Below are 19,670 nucleotides of genomic sequence, written 5' to 3'. Positions count from 1 at the left end.
CAAATGGAAACACTGAGACTGATCAGAGGAATTTCTATCTTATTACAAAGGTTGACTTTTGTCTCCACTTGCCCATTATCTACACTTCAATTAGACTGATAAGGGGATGTGTCAGCAATTACTGCTACCAGACAAACAATTTAAAGCAAAATGTACTCACTAAACAAAGTTAATTTGCATCCTCTGCTGTGAATTATAACAAAGTCTAATTAAAAACAAAACAGTGGATTTTTTTTAAGCTACTGTCTTGGCTAACATTTTATACTTACTAATTGATTCTTCAGATTAATGTATTTAGTTCCTATCAAAGGGGGTTGTAAAATGGGTGTAATGACCGCAAGGCCATTGATTGTGGTCATGAGCTGTCTCAGGACATGCAGTACCATCAAAACCATCATGGTTAATGTTTTGGTACATTCCCATCATTACAATGGCCTTTTGAAACCTAATAATTACTGACTTAACGAGCAAATATCATTAAACCACAGCACCAAACTGTTCTGGGGTAATCTGAATGTCCCAGCAAATTAAAACTGATAACATGTTCATTGACAAGTCTGTGTAAGGGGTAATTATTTTAGACACATTATTTTAGACGCACCAGGGTTTCTTAAGGTGCTTTCACTTGGACGTCGCTCCCCACTTGTGGGTAGATTTGAAAACGTTTCTGTATACAGTTTGTATATATAGTTATATGAGGCCAACCATCCAAACAGTGTCATTCCATCATTGTGAATTTCTAACTGGGCGAGATTTTGAGCTTCTTTTATTTACAATTACAGAATTTTTACTTCACAGGAGAGATAATGTGTTTTATGTTTCTTTTCACAAAAAGAGGAAATGGGGACAAACATATAGTGATTAAGCACAATTTCAGGAGGTTAATGCCCTCCAGGATAAGTAGTGATTGGGCTGGTTCTGGAGTTTGCTCCCTTTTTACAGCCCGTTATTGTTCACAATACAGGTGATTGATAATGCAACAGGAAAGGGCTGCGGTGAAAGGCACTCTGTATTTTTTTTTAAGAGAGACATGTATATGTAACATGGGAACTGTGGTACTTTTTTTCCACCGATATAATTTTGAAATTCAAAATATAATAAAAATACAAGAACATACTCTATTCCACATTTATTGTATTATAAGCAGTGGTGCAGATGTGCCCACAGAGGTGGGTAAACTTAATTTTCACCTTTAGTCTCTTTTTTTTAAAACAGCCTGTCAGGATTGCGTTAGAGATTAGTACTTAAGAGTACTCAAAAGCTCCTGAGCCTGGAAGGCTTTAACATTTTTGCATACCTGCTGCTGCCTCAGATCAGAGAATTAGCATCAAAGTGAAATTATTACCTCAACCTAAGATCCCATCCAATAAAAGTAACTACTACTGACCAATCAGAGGCAGAGAAAAGCTAGGTATGCCTTTGACTTTCTATGAAAAGCACAGACTGACTCAGAGACGATTAATTTGATGTAAATCAGAGGGGATTCGGAACAGAGCGGTGTGATGAAGTAGAGACCAAATGCAGGACTGAATGTGCAGGAGGGAACCACAACTGAAAAGGCATTGTTGAGAAAGCAAACAATCAAGGGTGCTGCTGAAGCAAACAATGAAAAAAAAGGATTAACAAAAAATTACCTTCAAACATACAAGAAACCGAAACAAACAGAGGTGGAAAACAAGATTGACTCACTTACAGGACAAGAAGCCAACAATTAAAACTGGCACAATAAAACTCTGTGGGCAAGGATCTGGCACGAAACAAACAAAACCATGGAGCGTATAAGAAGCTAACGAACTGACACAGGGCAGGTGGTGGTGATTAGTGAACAGAATCCAGGTGTACAGGGAGAGCAGGAAACAAAGACTAAGGGCCCTGTCAAATAGTCAAAAAGATGACTTCCTATCATCCTTTTCTTGGATGGAAAACATCATGGAAAGGTTGTAGGAGAAGAGAAGAGATTAATTTTAGAAAATAAAGTGAAATGTAAAGTTGTCACTGGCTGCTTGTACTCATCTTCCTGTCCTTATATTTATCCACATGAATCACGGTCTGGACGATCGGATGAAAATAATCGAGTGGCACTATAAAAGTTGCAGCCTTTAGGAACCATGTGGTGGAATTGTCTCTTTTCTCTCATAAAGGGTGGTTTGGTGTATCCTATGCTAAAGGAGATCATTAAGGAAACAGTTCTTATCTTGGCTGCTGCTCAGATACTTCCAGATCATTTATTTTAGTGAGGCAGGTTCTTAAGCAAATGACATCCAGTAACTTGAAGCTTAATAGGAGAACCCTCAGATTCTGCCAAAATTTGGGAGTGGGCATATTCCAAATACCCATATACACTCTGCACTACAACACTACTTAGAAGATATATCAAAGTATGTAAGGCACCCTATTATAAATGCTTTTCTGTTGAGTTAGTTAAAGAAAAATATTCATTTAAATCTCCCTGAGAAGGAAATTTGTATCTGAATGCCAAACTTATTCTTAGATCTTAAAGGACTCAGGTTTCATCAGTAAAGTTTTTCAAATGAAATGGTTTGCAGACTTTGACAATGAAATGCATCAACATTCTCATCAAAAGTTCATGGTTCATGGAGTTTGGGTTCACATTATTATCTTTTTATCAAACCAAACCAAACCACCAAAAATTTAAGCAAAAAAATAAGATTATGAAAACGAGCCACGCATTTGTCAAATGAATTGATCAAAGTTATAATGGATATAGCTGTAAAATACGGAAACCGAGAACGGCCATGTTTTGTTTTTTTTTTAATTTATGCAGTATTATCTCGTGATAACGACTTATTATTTCTTTATCTCGATATAACAAATATCGTTTTCTCGTGATAACGAATGAATTTTTAATGCGTTCGTCTTGATTTCAACTTTTCAACAGTTGCAATTGAGCTGCCACGAACAGCTTCTGTAGCCACTGTCTGTAGCTGCAGCCTACCGGTAAGTTACACTTTACGTTAGTTTGTTTACTTGACTGGGTTTGTTAGGGCTACCGGTTAGCAAACTCCTCTCTATCCGGCTGCTTCAGATCACGAGAAAACGATCTTTGTTATATTGACATAACGAAATAATTAATTTGTTATCACGAGAAAACAAGTCGATATCACGAGATAACAGTGCATACAAAATAAAGAAATCCATGGGCGTTCTCGGCTTCCATAGTAAAGTACTGCTAACATGTTAATGCATAATTAGTCCAATCTTGTATTTTTTGGTTGGTTGTACTCCGATGATTACTTAACTTTTTGGCACTACAATTTAAATGATATCGTTTCCCTTTCAGCCAATAATGAACACTGTTATATTATACTATACTACTAATTAATTGAAAGCAGATGATATCTAATGGATATGTCTCTGTCAAATTTAGGAACATAAGAAAATTAAAACTGGTTGTAGTATATTATTTTAATTATTTCCATAAATCTCTGGTAATATGTCCAAGCCAGCCTGCTGAGCGACCTGGATCATTATCGTTATCATTCAGTGTCCAGCAGATGGCGCTCCTCATTCGTCATTTCCAATGACGACACCTGCTGACATACCCGGAAGTTACGGTGGAAAAGCGTCACATGAAGTTGAGAGGAGAAACAAAGTTTGTGCCAGTCCCTATCATCTTTGCGGTGTTCCTACTGCAACTCACGGCTCTGATTTGTGCATTGACGGCTCAAAATACACGTAAGTGGCTTCTTCAGCTTTTGTTACTGTGAGCCTTCAAATGTCAATGTCACCTGAGGAAATATCACTCTAATTGTAAAGTGTCATTGCCGAATCTAGGTTGAATGAAAGGGGCATGGAAAATCAGTGAAGTGTAATTGTGATTTAGACGTGCAGTGATGTGTATCTGCCTGCTCAACTCCTTCAACATCAATGCTGTCAAACTAGACGGGAGCATGGAGAGCGCGTCCTCCCCCAAGGCCAACGTCAAATGTTCAATTTTTCAATTCAAATTTTACAGACCCGCACTAAAAGATTTTAGGGCTAATATATATGAGCAGTTTCCACTTTTCCACTGCGTTTCATGAAATTCGGCTTCATAGGTTTAACACAATACTGCCGACAAACCGGTACTTGTTGTATTTCGCGCCCCCGCACACGCGCCCACTGACTCACTATTGAGGACAAGGTGACGCACAACCAGATCAACCACCTCCTGTGGGAAATTAATGCAGGAACAGGCGGAGTCCTCCAGCAAACAAACCGCAAACCTGATGGGACGCATGCTGCACGAACTTCCCCGGAAATCTTGTCCACCTTAAATGTTTCTGTCATCGCGTCCTTCAGAGCCAGTTTCTGTAGTTCATCAGCCTGAGAGCACCGCAGCACAGGCCGCTGTATTTGTCCACAACTTTCCCGTTGCTGTTTGATCAAGACAATAAAACCGTGTGTTTTTGATGATCACCTGGCAGTTAAAAGTAGGACGAACCATTGTTAAGAGAAATTGAATTTCTAGGTAAAAGTACCCAAAGTTCAAGCTTCAAAGTCGTAAGTATTTTCATTTTTTCCTCGTCTTGTTTGACTGTAAAATTGATGTCCTTTGAGTTCTTCTTGAAGATGACTCAGCAGAAAAATGCAAGCATTGTCTTCCTCATTAATTAATCTGTCAAGGACCATTTCATTGCAGAAAACATAGTTGATCAATAGAAAACCGTGGCAACTTTGTATAATCACTGTCCACTTCATGGAGTCACTGGTTTTATCTTGTCAGATGAGTTTTCTGAAACAGTTGTGAAATGTGTATTCCATGTCTTTTAACTGGTGAGTAGACAAAACTTGAGTACTTCAGATAGGTCCCGTTTTTAGAGCAGCTGTCCCTCAGTTTTATTCCCTCTGCGCAGCTGCTTCTGTCTCAGCTAATTAAATTTCACCCAACCTGTGTAACCCTGTTTACAAAGAAGATGAAATGCTGTGTAAAAATGTAGATAGAGGCGGAGTGGAGATCATAACCTGTTGTTTTGAAATGAACATGTTTTCCCATTCTTTCTTGGTGCAGGATTTCAGCTGCTCAACAGTTTGGAGCCTCCTTTGTCCCGTTTTTCTTTTCATAATGTGCCAGATGTTCTCAGTGGCCGACAGAGTTGGACCGCAGGCCCAGACTCTTATTAAAGAGCCTTGTTGTTATTTGTGCACCGTGTGCTTTGGCTTTGTCCCGCTGGAATAATAACGTGGTAGTGGCCATGGTTTCTGATTTTTGATTTGTTTGACGACAGGAATGCTTTCTACTTCAGCTTAGTCCTTCAATGAACTGCAGCTCATGAAGCCTGCATGGTCAAGTTTTTTTTTTTTTGTGGATGTAGTACAGATATATAGATAACTGTTGTGATATCTGAACCCCCCCCACCCCTACCTGCGCACACACCCCTGTCTGGGATGCTATTTTTATACGCTGTCATGTTCCTGATCTGTTATCAGTTTGCCTAATTAGTTGTGAAATGAGTGAGATCATCTACCAGGTTGTTTTTGATGTTGTATATCATATCACTGCATCCTGTTTTTAATTACATGATACAGAGTTATTACACAACTTTTATGGAAGCAGGGTTGTGTTATGTTGTTGTAAATGAACCCCTCTTTGTTATTATTGCTTAACTTTGCACTGGGCATCATGAATACACGTCTCTCTATCTGTAGAACAGGTTGTTATTTTATTATGTACTTTAGTAGTATTTTAAAGTATACATCTAAGCTGCTGAGGTGGCCTGATTCTTTGTGCAGCGCTAAAGAAAGAAAATGAAAGTGCATTCCGACTTAATCTGGTTTTGCCTTCCTGTTTGTCCTCAGAAAAATGTTTCTGTACGTCCTCGGGCTGGTAGCTGTTTGGTTCGTCTATCGCTGGTACAAAGAAACCAAAAGAGTTTCCAACAAGGAGGACAAATATGTGTACATCACCGGTTGCGACTCTGGGTTCGGCAATAACCTGGCGAAACATCTGGACAAGCTGGGCTTTCGCGTGATTGCAGGCTGCTACACAGAAAAGGGTGAGGATGAGCTGAAGAAGATCTCCTCAGACAGACTGACGACTGTTGCCCTGGACGTCACCAACACCGAGAGCGTCAGCAAGGCCGCGGCTTTCATCAAGACTCTGGTTGGACAGAAGGGTGAGTGGATTTGTTTTATGGATGTTTTGTTCGATTGACCAAACAAGTGATAAACAGTCAGTCTGATCTGCCGATTTCTTCTTGTTGTTGTGTCTCCAGGCCTGTGGGCTGTCGTGAACAACGCTGGAGTGGCCACGCCGTCCGGTCCCACTGACTGGCTCACCATAGAAGATTTCAAATCCATGCTTGCAGTCAATCTGAATGGCGTGATCGCCATCACACTGAGCATCCTCCCCCTCATCAAGAAAGCCAGGGGCAGAGTGGTAAACGTTGCCAGTGTGTTTGGGCGACTCAGCCCATTCGGTGGGCCTTATTGTGTGTCCAAGTACGGAGTGGAGTCCTTCAATGACAGCCTGCGGTGAGAGGAGATCTCTTCTTTTTCTTTATTATGTACCTGCTTTTACATTCTCGGGCTCTTGGCAACGTCACATTTTGTGTTTTAGTTTGAACATGGCACCGTTTGGAGTGAAAGTGGCGTGCATTGAGCCAGGATTCTTCAAAACAACCGTGACTGATACACAGATGTTGAAGAATAACTTGAAGAAGCTTTGGGACAGATTACCTCAGGACACTAAGGATGACTACGGACCCACTTTCTTGGATACATGTGAGTTACTGTATTTCCGTTAAAAGACAAATGTTTCCTTAACCCTGGCTCTATTTAATGATTTTTTTTATTTTTATTTTTTTACCACTTACCAAAACCAGTTGCGTAAAGAGGAGGGAACATTTTTAAGCCGTATTAAAGCAACGTTCCAAGTTGTCAGAACTATGTTTTCCCAGTCGGATGAGGCAAACATACCTTCAAAGGTGTGGTAGAATTGCTTAAGGGCAGCCGAGTCAAGGTATTGGAGTGCCTGGGGCCCTGTCTTCTGTATTTGACTGGGGAAAATTCTGACTCCAACTGTTGAAAACAGGCAGAAAGCCTGCAGGGCAAACTTCTCCTATTATGGAAACTGTACCGAGATCATCTTCAGAGAAACCCTCGCAGAAGTTATCAAACTGACTTGTGAGAAAGTCTGGTCCCTGATGAACTCCCCCTGTGCTTTCATTTCTGGGTAGAAGTTTCCTCTTAGTATTTATATCCACGAAGTCTATGTGTTTATCATTAAATATCTTTCCTAAATCACATGGCAGATTGTGTCATTCATTCCAGCACACTATGTACAGATGCATGGATAAACCCTGTTGACCGGTCTATAAAATTCACGAGTGGATGATTCTCTTTCAGCTCTTGAACAGTTGGACGAGAGGTTCGGCCAGTTTACGGACGGGGACCTGATGAAGGTGGTCAGCTGTATGGAGCACGCCGTCTCTGCCGTTCACCCTCGCTATCGCTACTCCCCCGGATGGGACGCAAAGTTTCTCTGGTTGCCCCTGTCGTACCTGCCAACCTTCATATCAGATCCAATTTTACTTAAATTTAGCCCCAGACCCAAAATATCTGTGCTGTAGTTTCTGTACTGTCAGTAACTGGAGAAACGTTTTTGAGCTAACATGCAGACCACTTGTGTTAGTTTTGTTTTTTTTGTTTTTCCCTCCAGTGCAGCATATGGGACTCTGTCAGCATCTAATACCAGCAGTGCACACGACGGACCACTAATCCCCTCTGACAATAGCCATTGAATCTTGGGTCCTGTTGTGGTTAAAACAGCCTCACTGTCATCTCTGTAAACTTGAAAAAGCTTTTGTTCTAGAAGTCTTGGCTTCAGGTAAACGAGCTCTTTGAGTCAACATTTACTGCATTTGTGATCAATATTAAACATGCACACAAGTGTGCTTTGTAACCTTTGAAATGATTTCAAAGTTGGTCGGATGTTTTAGGTGAATGAGGTTATCAAACCTGGAGTCGTGCAATCTTGTTTTGCCTCTTGCTCAACCCACTGCTGGTGAACCATTTACCCCTGTTGTAATATCCATTGTGGACCTTGACACTGCGTCCACGCTGCATAACTTAACCTGGAGCTTTGAGGTTTTGTTTAGAGGGGGCTCATCGGTGCTGTAGAAATTATTTGCAGAGCTGACGGAAAGGAGGCAGCTCCATCTACACAGCTGTAACCATGGTATGTTTACATTATTATGATTATTATCTATGTTGTGGTGCTTGAATTGGTTGATCGTCTGATGACCATCATGAGCACCTCCGTGAGGGATAGACTGAAAGCAGAGCATTAGTTGAAAGATTTTCATGTCTTTTTTTTTCCTTGCACAACCATGATGTAATGAGATCTGATGCCATCTGGTGGTCAAGTAAAAATGGTTGCTTTAAGGGATAAATTTGCACTCTTGAGAGATTTTAGTTAACACGAAGAGGGTCTAGCTTTACATGAGATCTGACACAATTCTACTAATACGATGTTTATGATGTTTTGTACATATTGGGAGAGCACAAATGTGGACGTATACTTGTTTTTTTGTTTGTTTTTTCAAAAGTTAAGGTTGTGGCACACGGATGCTAGCTACGAGTAAAATTTGTGGTTTACAGCTTCAGACGCCCAAACTGAAAAATGCATTTAAAGCAAAAGTGGCATTTTTGCCTTTGAAAACAAACAAAGAATACGAGCACGTTTTATTAGCTCATGGAAATATGTAACGGAGGCCTTCGTATGGTAGGAGCTTTTTCTTGTAAGGTGAGCTGGTGTATGTAATACTTTAACTTAACAGCTGATCTCATGTTTTGTATGTAAAATTCTGAGCTGTTTCTGTAGCTGTCAAATAAATTGTGGAGTTTCCAAAAAAAAAAAAAAAAAAAGAAATTTGTTGAAGTGGAATGGAGTGAGCTGGATTGAAACTGGGGGGGGTATTCAAGTTAAGTTAATGGCGAGCAAATGGATTTCAGTTCTTGAAGAGATTGAACTCAACAGCCAAACCAGACTCTATTTCAAAAGGAGAAACTTAAAGAATATACAGATAAACAAACACCGTCTATTGTGAGTGCATCACTACCATGGTTAGGTTGACCCAGCAGGGGGCCCCAGAACAAAAATAAATAAATCAGCTACCTGGTGGTGATTTGGTTTAACACATTTATTCAGGAAGCTGCGCCTTATGTGGACACTGACATATGAGTTTAAAAGCTTTTAGGACTGTGTAAATAGATGTTCAGGTGCTTTCATAACCTTAAGATATCACTTAATGCGTTTTCCTTAATCAAAACTAAAAGAAATAACATGAATATGGAGCTTTTGTGCGTTTCTCTGCAATATAGGTTTTACAGCAGATGATTGTCGTTAGATTGAAGATCAGTGAGGAAGGAGTTTGTAGTCCAAATATGCAATTATTCGTATCTTTTATTTTCTTTGTGAGTGGGAGTTGACATATTTTAAGCTGCGTGTATTAATCTCGGGGTTTTCCACTCAGGTGTCAACAGAGGATCTAGCAGCACTATTTGAGGTGAGCATCGTTTCACTAAATATCCACATGTGCTGTATTCTTACTTACTATTTGCCTTTTTAAAGAAAAACATGTTTTATATCGGCGTGAGTGACTACTGCATGTATTGATTGAGGTCATTAACTTGCGTTGTAAATTTTTTATTTATTTATTGTCTTAGATTATCCTGTCACATCTGGCCTTAACCTGCGCTTTACTTCTGGCCACCTTCGCCGCCGTCCGCTGGCACATCAGAGACTCCTACAAGCTGGATGGTTTCAGTCAGAAGCACGTGTTGATCACGGGCTGTGACAGCGGCTTTGGGAATCTTCTGGCCAGGCAACTGGATGGGAAGGGTTTCCACGTGATAGCCGCGTGTCTCACAGAGAAAGGTGCAGCAGATCTGGCTAAAGCAGCCTCCCCCAGACTGCAAACCGTCCTGCTGAATGTAACAGACAGCGCAAGCGTGAGGAGTGCGGTGGAGTTTGTGAGCAGTGAGGTCGGGGAGCGAGGTGAGCGGGGCGGACAGCAGGGGGTGCACACTGATAGGGTGCCAGTCCGAGTGAAGCACTGGGAGAGATAAAGGCAACCTGGACCGACCTATCGTCAACCCATCATCCTCTTACTGATGTATTTATCACGCTCTTTGTTTCTGAAAAAAAAAGGAGGATGAAAATATCTGTTGGGCTACGTTTTAACTACCCAAAACGTAGTAAAGCTTCCTTACACATTAATCAAGACTACGGATAGATACAAGTATTAATCTGGACAATAATTGTGAAGGATTTTTAGTTTTTTACAAAAAGTTGCTGCAAACAAATGTTACTGCTGACAAGCAAAGTAGAAATTAATTGGACTTCAATATTTAGACCATTCTCATACACAACAACGGCTCTTCCAAGTGATATATCTAAGTTGAAAACTGAGTCACTTGCTTTCAAAATATTCCAGTCCTATATTTTGTTGAAAAAGATGAAACTGTCTTCTTTTTTTTTTCTTTTTTTTTTTTTTAAATGAAAGTTCATATCGTTTTAATATGATGCAAACAACAAAATCAGGACTCTGTATGTTTGCTACTGTGTTGCATCATTTCTTCTTCAGAAGCTTTTGGGAGCTGAGGCGTTTCTGTAGGTCTGAAAGTGAAAAGTGTGTCTGTGGTTTTTTGCTGTTCAACAGTTTAGGTTCAAAATGCAGCAGCTGCAGACAGGCCAGTTTAGGCCAGGTCTGACTGGAGGCAATCTGTTGCAAAATTTGATTTGGCGTCTCATTGAATTAAGTAAGGTCTCCTCTGAAAAAGATCTGGGTGGCAGCATATGTTGCTCCAAAACCTTTTTTTGTTGCTCAGCGTAAACGTGCCCCCAAAGATGTGCACTTTACCCATGTATTTTGCTCTAAATCTTACCATCACAGATGGTTTTCAGACTGTGTTGATAACATCCATGTCTGTTTTTAATGCAGTGCTGCGCCACAACATATTGTAACCTTTGAAGTATGGTTCCTCTTCCCTGTAGATAATCTTTTTTTGAGAAGTTGTGATGCCACTTTGGAAAGCACGTCCTTTACATGAACATGGAAAATCAAAAAGAAAAAGATCGAGACACTCCTTATGCTTATTCTTTTAGAATCAGTTGTCCAAAGCCTGTCAATAAGTGTGCCTGTTAAAGAGAAATTGTTGAATATGCTAATATGACAAAACCAAAGAATTAAAAGAGGTCAGAAGGCCAAGAGCTAATGTCTGTGAATGCCTGGTTTTATCTCTGTAGGTCTGTGGGGGCTGGTGAACAATGCCGGGAGGTCAATACCCATCGGCCCAACAGAATGGATGCAGTTAGAGGACTTCACAAAGGTTTTGGATGTGAATCTGATCGGAGTCATTGATGTGACTCTGCAGTTTTTGCCTCTTGTCAAGAAAGCCCAGGGCAGAGTGGTAAATGTGGCCAGTATTCTGGGGCGATTGTCTCTCACTGGTGGAGGATACTGTATGTCCAAATGGGGAGTGGAAGCATTTTCTGACAGCCTCAGGTAGTGGGACGAAAACTAAGTAAACACACATGCCCATGAAATTAAGAACTGTGTTCACAGAATATAACTGAATATTTTCCTTACAGGCTCCATATCACCTAATGTCCATCTTGGGTTGAGGATATCATTTAAAAACTAAATAGATCAAAACAAAAACATAATAATTTGCAGAAACAACTAATTAGAAATAAGCCAACAGGTGAAAAAAAATTAAAACGATGCTGTGCCATACAACAGGTTAACAACCTGTAACATTTACTACTCTAAAAAGCTAAATCCAATAGCAGATGTACGTTAGACAGCAACAACAGAAGGTAAAATTTGCCTTTCAAATGAAATACATAGCATTGAGCTCTTCTTTTAGTGAATGAAACAGGCAAAGACTCAAATATACAACCTCTTGGAACAGATTTTCACGATATGTAACATCGCCCAAACAAAAGAGATCATGGCGAATACTCTTAATAAAAGAACACATTCAAACAAAAGCACAACAACAAAAAGTACAATACCTTGATTAGTGCATTGGACAAACACATAACATAGCAGAAGGTTATACAGTACAGATTCTCTATCATCATCTCGGAGTCTGTCTGCATTCTACAGCTGGACCTCATGTTCGACTGCAAAATGTTGAACTGTCTAATGTAAAAATGTCTAAACTGCAGACACACAAATTTCCAAACCTGACCATCGTTCATTGTACAACAGCTTTTGGTGTTGCATGCATTTGATTTTTAGGTAAAACCAAGCGGGACACAAGCTTCAAGTAAATACTATTAGAACAACAATAATATATATTTTTCTAGTTTCGTTTATTTTATTTTTAAAATCATTTAATAAACTGGCAATAGATGACCATAAGTCATAAGTCTTTATCCCACTAGATCTGTCACAGAGAGAGACTTGAATAATTCTGAAATCCAAACATCACTTTTGCCTAAAAGGATGATTTCAAGGCAGCCAACAACATATGAAACAGTGTTTCTTCCTGTATGCGGTTATCTCAGCATCAGTCAGCACCTATGTGAAAGATGTGTAATTGTATATTTCTAATGTATTCATTTAGAGGTAACAACAGGATCTTTCTAGATTTTTTTCTAGAAATTAGTGTGTTTTAAACTGACTGTGAGTGTTAAAATTTGAGATTTGGAATTCCACCTTCTTTCGACAAATGTTAAGATTTTCTGCTTTGTCTTCCCAGGAGGGACATGCAGCACTTTGGCATCAAAGTGAGCATGATTGAGCCGGGTTTCTTCAAGACAGGCCTGACCCGCATCGATCTTATCGAAGCTGACTTAAAGAGGCTGTGGACCCGCCTCCCTCAAGACGTTAGGAACTCATATGGTGCTACTTATATTGATGAGTGTAAGTAGAGGTGCAGTTCATTTCAATCAGCAAAAGAAGTCATGTATGTTTTAAACAGCCGTGATTCATTTTGCCGTCCAGATATGAAAGCGCAGAACTTCTCCATGGGCATGCTGTGCAGTCCAGATATCTCCAAGGTGACCAGATGCATGGAGCATGCGCTGACAGCTCGCTTTCCACGCACACGATACGGAGCAGGCTGGGACGCTAAGCTTTTCTGGATACCTCTGTCTTACCTCCCTTCATTCGTGTCAGACTTCGTTGTCAATGTGCTCCTTCCGTCACCTAAAGATGAAAGAAACGCCTGAACAGATTTCTGTTCCTGCTACTGATAGAATGTGTTAAACATATGATTTTTTTTTTTTTTCTGTCGGCAGGGTTTATATGTAAAAATGAAAAGAAATTAACAGCAACAACAAGGTAAAAAGTTTCAAGACTGTGATAGAAAATAGCAAATTTATTCATTCATGTCTCAGCAGCGGCAGTTTAATTCATATGGGCGTGTTCTGCATGATCACAGATGCAGTGTTTATTTGTCCTCATTGTGATACAAAATAAATCAGTCTATAAAGAATTCCTCCACTTTGTTTAGAAAATGTCTGTCTGCATCCTCAAATCATAAGTTGCTCTTCAAGATTACAAACTGCATCTCCACTCCAAACTCCAAAGTACCACTTCAAACTATTTTGGCCATTCCAGAAAAATTGATTATGTTGATTCAAAGTCAGATGAGTGTGATTAAGTACAATAGGTATGCTTTGCACACATGTTTAAGCTCATGCTCCTCTTTCTACCGGAGCACATATCATTGAAAGGTAATGGTATGATTTTAAAACCAATTTCTTTTGTCGCACTTTAATTTGTCAGCCCTGAAATGAGGTATATAAACATGCAAGATGAAGTGAATACATCTTCAGTTTTGTTCAGTGGCAAAAGTATCATTACCCAACATTATTCTCTAACAGCCTCTGATCATATAAGTACTGTACATTCAGAATGCGGATCACATTTTCCATGTGTTATTTTGAGTTTATATTGAACTACTGAGGATCTATTTCAGAGATATTTCTGACAAAATCTTACTGTGGAAATTTACAAATATACAACATATTTATTAACATTTCTATCAGCAGCGTCAGTGCAAAGATATACATATTGTACATCACAATAAAGAAAAAAAACATGAACACAAGAATTGGCATAAGAAATGTCAGAAGGCATAGTCACAAAAGACTTTTTTCTTCATTCTATAGAGATGTATTTCTCTGTCCTAAAACAATTTGAGTTTTGTACACAGGCTGCATAAAAAAATAAATTCTGTGCAAAGTGTGTTTCTTCTTTGATTCCCATCTGTGAGAGTGGGGGTTATACGTCACTGTCCTCTTTAACAAGATTGGCTGTATCCTTGAAACTGTCCTCGGTTGGTGAGAAGGTGCTGGGACGATCCCTCTTCTGAGGCTTGGCAGGGGCGACAAACGGAGACGGCTCAGGGACAGAAGAGTCTCCACTGCTTTCGACGGGCTTTTCGTCCTTCATCTGCGGAGCGATGCACGTTGTAACATCAGTCATGCTAATATTTCACGATGTCTTAAAAACGCTTTTTGTGTCCAAACCTACCTCTGAGTACGAGGGGTTTTCAAAAGTGGTGCTTGGCTTTAATTTTCGTTTGAATAAGCTCCACTTTGACTCCTAAAAAAAACAAACACAGTCACTGAGGGGTCAAACCTCCAGGCTGCTATAAATTATACATAGTAAACAAAAGTGGGCATATTTGTATGTCAGGCATTCACCTGAACTGGTTTGGTGCTGACAGAAGTTGTGTTAACAATTCCCACAGTCTGATCTCCACGGTACACCGGGTTCACAAAGTTGTTCTCCAGCTGCTCACCAGTCACATTAACAGTGACCTGTTCAAAAGTCAAATTGCAAGATGTCATCTCAGTCAATGCATGTCTGAGCCGGAGCTGAAACTTGCCAACTTGATGTGGCTCATAAAATATTCAGATAATCATCAGGGGGGTCCATGCAAGCCCATGAATAATGTGTAGATGATGAGTAGCTATCTGAACAAAAGGTAAAGTAATACCTTAATATTTTTTCTTAATTTTGATCATAAATGACCTTTGTCATCTGAGACAGTGCAGGTTTTCATCTTTTTTGATGTGTATCTCTCACAGTGCAACTGTCAAATAGGTGTTAGAAGCTAAAAGTCTAAACTTTGATAGATTCATCTCACATTGTGTTTTTATTTTTATCAATTTCTTCATATCAGATAGTTTTGAGGTCCCTTGCTTATGGACTGCCTGACCATTTTAATGAAAAGTAAGCATAGACACGAAACAAAAAATGAACTGTATTTTAGTGATTCTCAATCTGATGGTTGGGACCCAGGAAGGTTCCCCCTTTTCTGGTAAAGATTTAATAAAATAAAAACAACACATTTTAAACTGGTGAACTGTCTATACATAAAACCAACAGTACCAGTGGTTCAATAACTTTCAATAGAATAGATTTTGTTGATTGTTTTTGCGAGCATCAATCTGTGCACGCTCAAGTCTCTGATAGGTGAGGGTTGCAACCAGCAGCCTGATTATTCTGGGTCAAAAACCTTTTCGAGTCAATCAGTGTTATTGTGTGTCACATAATTGAACATGCTTGGAAAAACTTAAATGGTATGACATGAAAAAATACGTAAATATTTACCTGTGTGGCATGAATGACAGCTGGATCACCGGAAACAGGAGCAGTGGCATATAGCGGGTTCTCAAACGTGATCGGCTGTCTTCCGGCATCAGTGGCAAAATTGTCATCCTTTAGGAATAACACATTGGTGAGATTGTGTTTACACTCATCACTGCATTGACATCCCAGTCACACCTGTACTGTTTAACCTCTTGTGTCGTAAAATACTGCTCATGCAAGCAGTTGTGAAGGTGGTACTGAAGATTAAAATTAGTCAATAGATACTATAAATGACAGTTATTAGTTAAAAAGTTACCAAAAATGCTGACAGAGCAAGTTCAGTGACTTGGAACATCATTAACTGTGAACATGCTTGTCTTCGAATCTCACCATTTGCATGGCTGTGTCAATGAATGACACTCCAATGTGTGATGGTCCGAGATCCACATTATCGCCCGACCGAAATGTCACCCCATTCCCAGTGTCAGCTGACTTCACCAGGTTGCTGAGGCTGGACAGAAACCAAACACTCCGGCCTTAAATTTGATCCGAATATTCTACTCTGAGCTTCAGGACAACTTTATGAAATCGTAAAAAAAAAAAAAAAACAGTGTAGAAGTGACAGATACCTGGGTAATTTGGGCATGGAGGGGATGAAAGATCCTGTTCGTTTGTAGTTGAGGAAAACACCAACTGCCAAAGCTCCAGTAATCATAATGATGATGACGGCAAGTAAAACAGCCACAGCTGAAGAAGAAGGGGTAAGTCTTCAGTTGTGTTGTTATGAGACATTTGCAGTAAGTTGCAGATCATTAACAGCCCTAATAAAATTTTGCTGATGAGTATACTTCTGGTCACGACTTGTGGATGATTTCTAATTTTGAAGAAGTTAAACTTTTGTCAGTTGCTGTATTAGTTGGCCAATTATTAACGAAAAGTCATTTTCATGATCACCAGCTGCTGACTTAGGCAGTCTTCCAAACTGACTGATCTTGTTTGCTCAGCAAAACAATCAGCTTGTGACTAAGCTGAGCAGCTTCCACATATCAAACACTGCATGTATAAAGCACTTCCGCTGTGTTTTAAGGAAGATAAAGTATATCCAACTAGTTATGAAAACTTATAAATAAATGAATGAATAACAATAAATAAAATGTTAAATTAAAGATGAATACCTGTTCCGGCTGGAGCACCCCTCGACTTCCCCATCTCACAGAAACTGCCCACATATCCATGTGGACATCTACACAAAATCAAGGTAACACACAAAATAAAACTTTAACACTGAGACGGCTTACTGCACATGTCTGAAAAAGACGGAACACCAAACTTCTCCGGTATTGCTGACAACAACTGATGGACAGTCTTTCATGGTTAATAATGGCACCTGCAGCTAAACTCACTTGCACTTGGGCAGACCCCCTTCATCAGTGTAGCAGGTTCCACCATTCATGCATCTGCATGCAAGGGGCATTGCAACAGGGGCCTCAATGGCTGCAGGGGCAAAAGCCAGGCATACACACGATCAGCAACAACAAAATTAAATCACACTGGAGTCTTACAAAAGCACACTGGAGCAGCCAGGCACATGTGGAGGGTGGATTTATGAATGTGAAATCAGATGTCACTATTCACACAAGGGTGCAGTCTGTGCAGGCAGTCTGGCTGTTGCTGGCTGTTTACCTGCATCACATTCGTGGGAGTCAGTACTCATTGGAGGGGAGCCTTGCGGGCAGGCACAGGTGTACCCACTAGGTCGGAGGAGACAGAGGTGACTGCACACATTCTTGCAAGGGTTGGGCACTAACAAAAACAGAGCAAATATGACAACACAAAGTCATTTTGTTATATGGTATGCAATGACCCGACAAATTTCTAATAACCCTCATCTGAGAATCATCAAAACACCAAAACACACAAGATTGCTCTTTGTTTCAAGGACCCAATTTTTTTGTAACAGTGACAACTCCGTAAAACGCCACCTAACAAGCAGAAAGAGCATCTGTAATCCCTCCACGCTTTGTGTGTTCATACAGTATCTGCAGAAACTGTTTGCCAGCCTTGTTTAGTCCTTGTTTTAGATCAGCATAATTACTTCAATTAGGGAGCCTGGGGTTCGGCATTGATCACATTTTCTTGGCTTGTTTCTCAACTTGTGCAAAACAAATCCAGTTGCTTGGTGGAGAAGTTAAGAAAAACACAACTGAATTGTGTTTTTATGGTGCAAGCCCTTATTTTGTTAGTTTTTTTAATTAGAATCTTATTTTAGACATTGATTCAAGTTCTCTGAATCTAACTTTTATTGCTTCCACTTGAAAAGACAAATTTTATTCTCAGTGAGCTTTTAACAGGGCCTAAATAGGAATAATTATAATGAAAACATTAATATCTATCTGCATATCTCTCAGTCTTCTGACCTGACTGGTTGTGCCGGTGCTCCTGATAAATGCGGACTTGTGTCAGCCAGGGGTTGATGGTTAGAACTTTGACTTTATGTCCTCTCCCAAACTTGTTTGTCTTCCACACTTCACCTTTATCTTTTGTTGTCCAGTACACATGCCCTTCAAAGACATCCAGACTGTAGGGATGTCCAATATCTGGTATGGAAAAAAGCATTAACACACATTCAACTCTTTAACCCTGGAAGACCCACAGTTGCAAATTTACATCATTTTTAACAATTCTAAAAAAATTGCAAATGTTGTTTTTTTTTCTCAAGACCACATTTACATAGGTAATGGATCCTATTGTTTGTCCTCACAATGCTATTGGATAGAAAAAGCATTTATATGTCCGGTCATCTGGCCTTGAACTCACTCTACCTGCAAATTTCCCGTTGAGCTCATCTCCTTTTTGTGCATGACAGGATTAGTCAGGATTAAAGTAAGTAAAATTCCTTAAATGTTTTTTCTTTGTGTTTATTACAATGTGTAGAACATGTACATCTGAGAGGTCCAATATTTTTTTGCTAATTTCTTTCTATATCTGTGTCTTACAGGGTTAATCGGCCATAAAACTGAGTTGAAACCAACTCTAAATGTGTCAGTATCTGCCCATAAAACATATCTGTTTGTATGTCTGCAGACTGGAAACGTTATATTTCAGCAATCTGACCTCCTGATATGACGATCTTCCTGTCTGTGCCATCAGGTTTCATGGACTCAATGATGTTTTCTTTGGAGTCACACCAGTAGATTCTGTTCCCATTTACATAGTCCAGAGCCAGCCCAGTAGGCCATCCCAGGTCCTCTTCTTTCACCAGAACCTGTCTGTGCTGACCGTCCATCCACGCTGACTCAATTCTGGGTTTCTTTCCCCAGTCTGTCCAGTACATCAACCTGCCCAGAGGCAATTACAAAAACAACTCAGTTTTAAAGTTTTTTTCATGTAGCCACAAAACAAAAGAAAAGCTATAAAGCTCCATACCCCAGTGATGGATTCACGACAATAGCAGCAGGTTGATCCAGATCTGTGTGGATCAACCACTTCCTGTACCTTCCATCCAATTTGGCCACTTCAATTCGATTGGTCCCTGAATCTGTCCAGTAAATATGCCTGAGGACAGAGATTAAGAATACTGAGTACATGTTTACCAGATTTACAGCAAATTGTACAACAATTAGGCTAATCATGCTCACTTACCTGCCAACCCAGTCGACAGCGATGCCGTCAGGATTGGCGATATAACGCAGGTTCAGATCCACTTCTTTTACTGGGTTGTTGCCATAATCATTAAATGTGGTCATATAAGCACGTTTGATAGAGCCAAACTGAGATCCCCGACCAGCAACTGTCCAGTAAACAACACCTACAACACACCAAAGAAAAGATTCAACCTTGGAGTTGTCGTCATCTTACTATTCACTTTAGCTAACAAAACCTTTGAAAGCTCAAGAGAAGTAAACTTACTGAGGCCTTCAATCTCTGGATCCCACAGGTAGTCCAAGGCCTGGATGTGCTCAGCATTGTCCACGTAGTCAGAATACTGCTCAGAGGACAGGTTGAAGCGACGGATGCGAACATTGTCTGGCAAGAGCAGCACTGGTGGGTTTCCTATTCAGAAGTTGGCATGTGGTAAGACTGATTTGCTGTTTAAATTCAGAGCTTAGT

The 19,670-nt window shown here is 40.0% G+C and overlaps 3 protein-coding genes across 5 annotated transcripts in view; 2 read left to right on the top strand and 1 right to left on the bottom strand.

Annotated features, from left to right (window-relative positions):
- Positions 1 to 3,579: 3,579 nt before the first annotated feature.
- dhrs9 (dehydrogenase/reductase (SDR family) member 9) lies at positions 3,580 to 7,571 on the top strand. 3 transcript variants are annotated; one of them, XM_072397085.1, is made up of 5 exons: positions 3,580 to 3,724; positions 5,800 to 6,116; positions 6,216 to 6,474; positions 6,560 to 6,723; positions 7,348 to 7,571. In XM_072397085.1, exons 1-5 carry the CDS (start codon positions 3,591 to 3,593, stop codon positions 7,569 to 7,571), a joined length of 1,098 nt encoding a protein of 365 aa, XP_072253186.1. In that variant the 5' UTR covers positions 3,580 to 3,590. The 3 variants fall into 3 exon arrangements, with proteins under 3 accessions (XP_072253186.1, XP_072253187.1, XP_072253188.1); XM_072397086.1 differs by having other exon boundaries at positions 3,623 to 3,696; XM_072397087.1 differs by lacking the exon at positions 3,580 to 3,724 and adding an exon at positions 4,198 to 4,503.
- A 517-nt stretch (positions 7,572 to 8,088) lies between these two features.
- Positions 8,089 to 13,444, top strand: rdh1 (retinol dehydrogenase 1). Its single transcript, XM_072397088.1, has 6 exons — positions 8,089 to 8,179; positions 9,477 to 9,509; positions 9,670 to 10,000; positions 11,252 to 11,510; positions 12,715 to 12,878; positions 12,960 to 13,444. Exons 1-6 carry the CDS (start codon positions 8,177 to 8,179, stop codon positions 13,184 to 13,186), a joined length of 1,017 nt encoding a protein of 338 aa, XP_072253189.1. The 5' UTR covers positions 8,089 to 8,176; the 3' UTR covers positions 13,187 to 13,444.
- The window catches only part of lrp2a (low density lipoprotein receptor-related protein 2a), a 45,679-nt gene continuing 39,210 nt past the window's right edge, over positions 13,202 to 19,670 (bottom strand). Inside the window, 14 exon segments of the mRNA XM_072397084.1 lie at positions 13,202 to 14,414; positions 14,496 to 14,567; positions 14,669 to 14,785; positions 15,582 to 15,689; positions 15,951 to 16,071; positions 16,190 to 16,307; positions 16,736 to 16,803; positions 16,964 to 17,054; positions 17,244 to 17,363; positions 17,978 to 18,157; positions 18,675 to 18,898; positions 18,987 to 19,115; positions 19,203 to 19,368; positions 19,470 to 19,613. Of these exon segments, the coding sequence (XP_072253185.1) occupies positions 14,244 to 14,414; positions 14,496 to 14,567; positions 14,669 to 14,785; positions 15,582 to 15,689; positions 15,951 to 16,071; positions 16,190 to 16,307; positions 16,736 to 16,803; positions 16,964 to 17,054; positions 17,244 to 17,363; positions 17,978 to 18,157; positions 18,675 to 18,898; positions 18,987 to 19,115; positions 19,203 to 19,368; positions 19,470 to 19,613 (1,829 nt within the window). The 3' untranslated portion in view covers positions 13,202 to 14,243.

This window comes from Leuresthes tenuis, unplaced genomic scaffold (genome assembly GCF_036924035.1).
Source record: "Leuresthes tenuis unplaced genomic scaffold, fLeuTen1.0.hap1 SCAF_12, whole genome shotgun sequence".
In the NCBI taxonomy this organism is placed as follows: Eukaryota; Metazoa; Chordata; class Actinopteri; order Atheriniformes; family Atherinopsidae; genus Leuresthes; species Leuresthes tenuis.
Note: the sequence above shows the minus strand (reverse complement) of the source record. Positions and strands in the feature narration are given on the sequence as shown.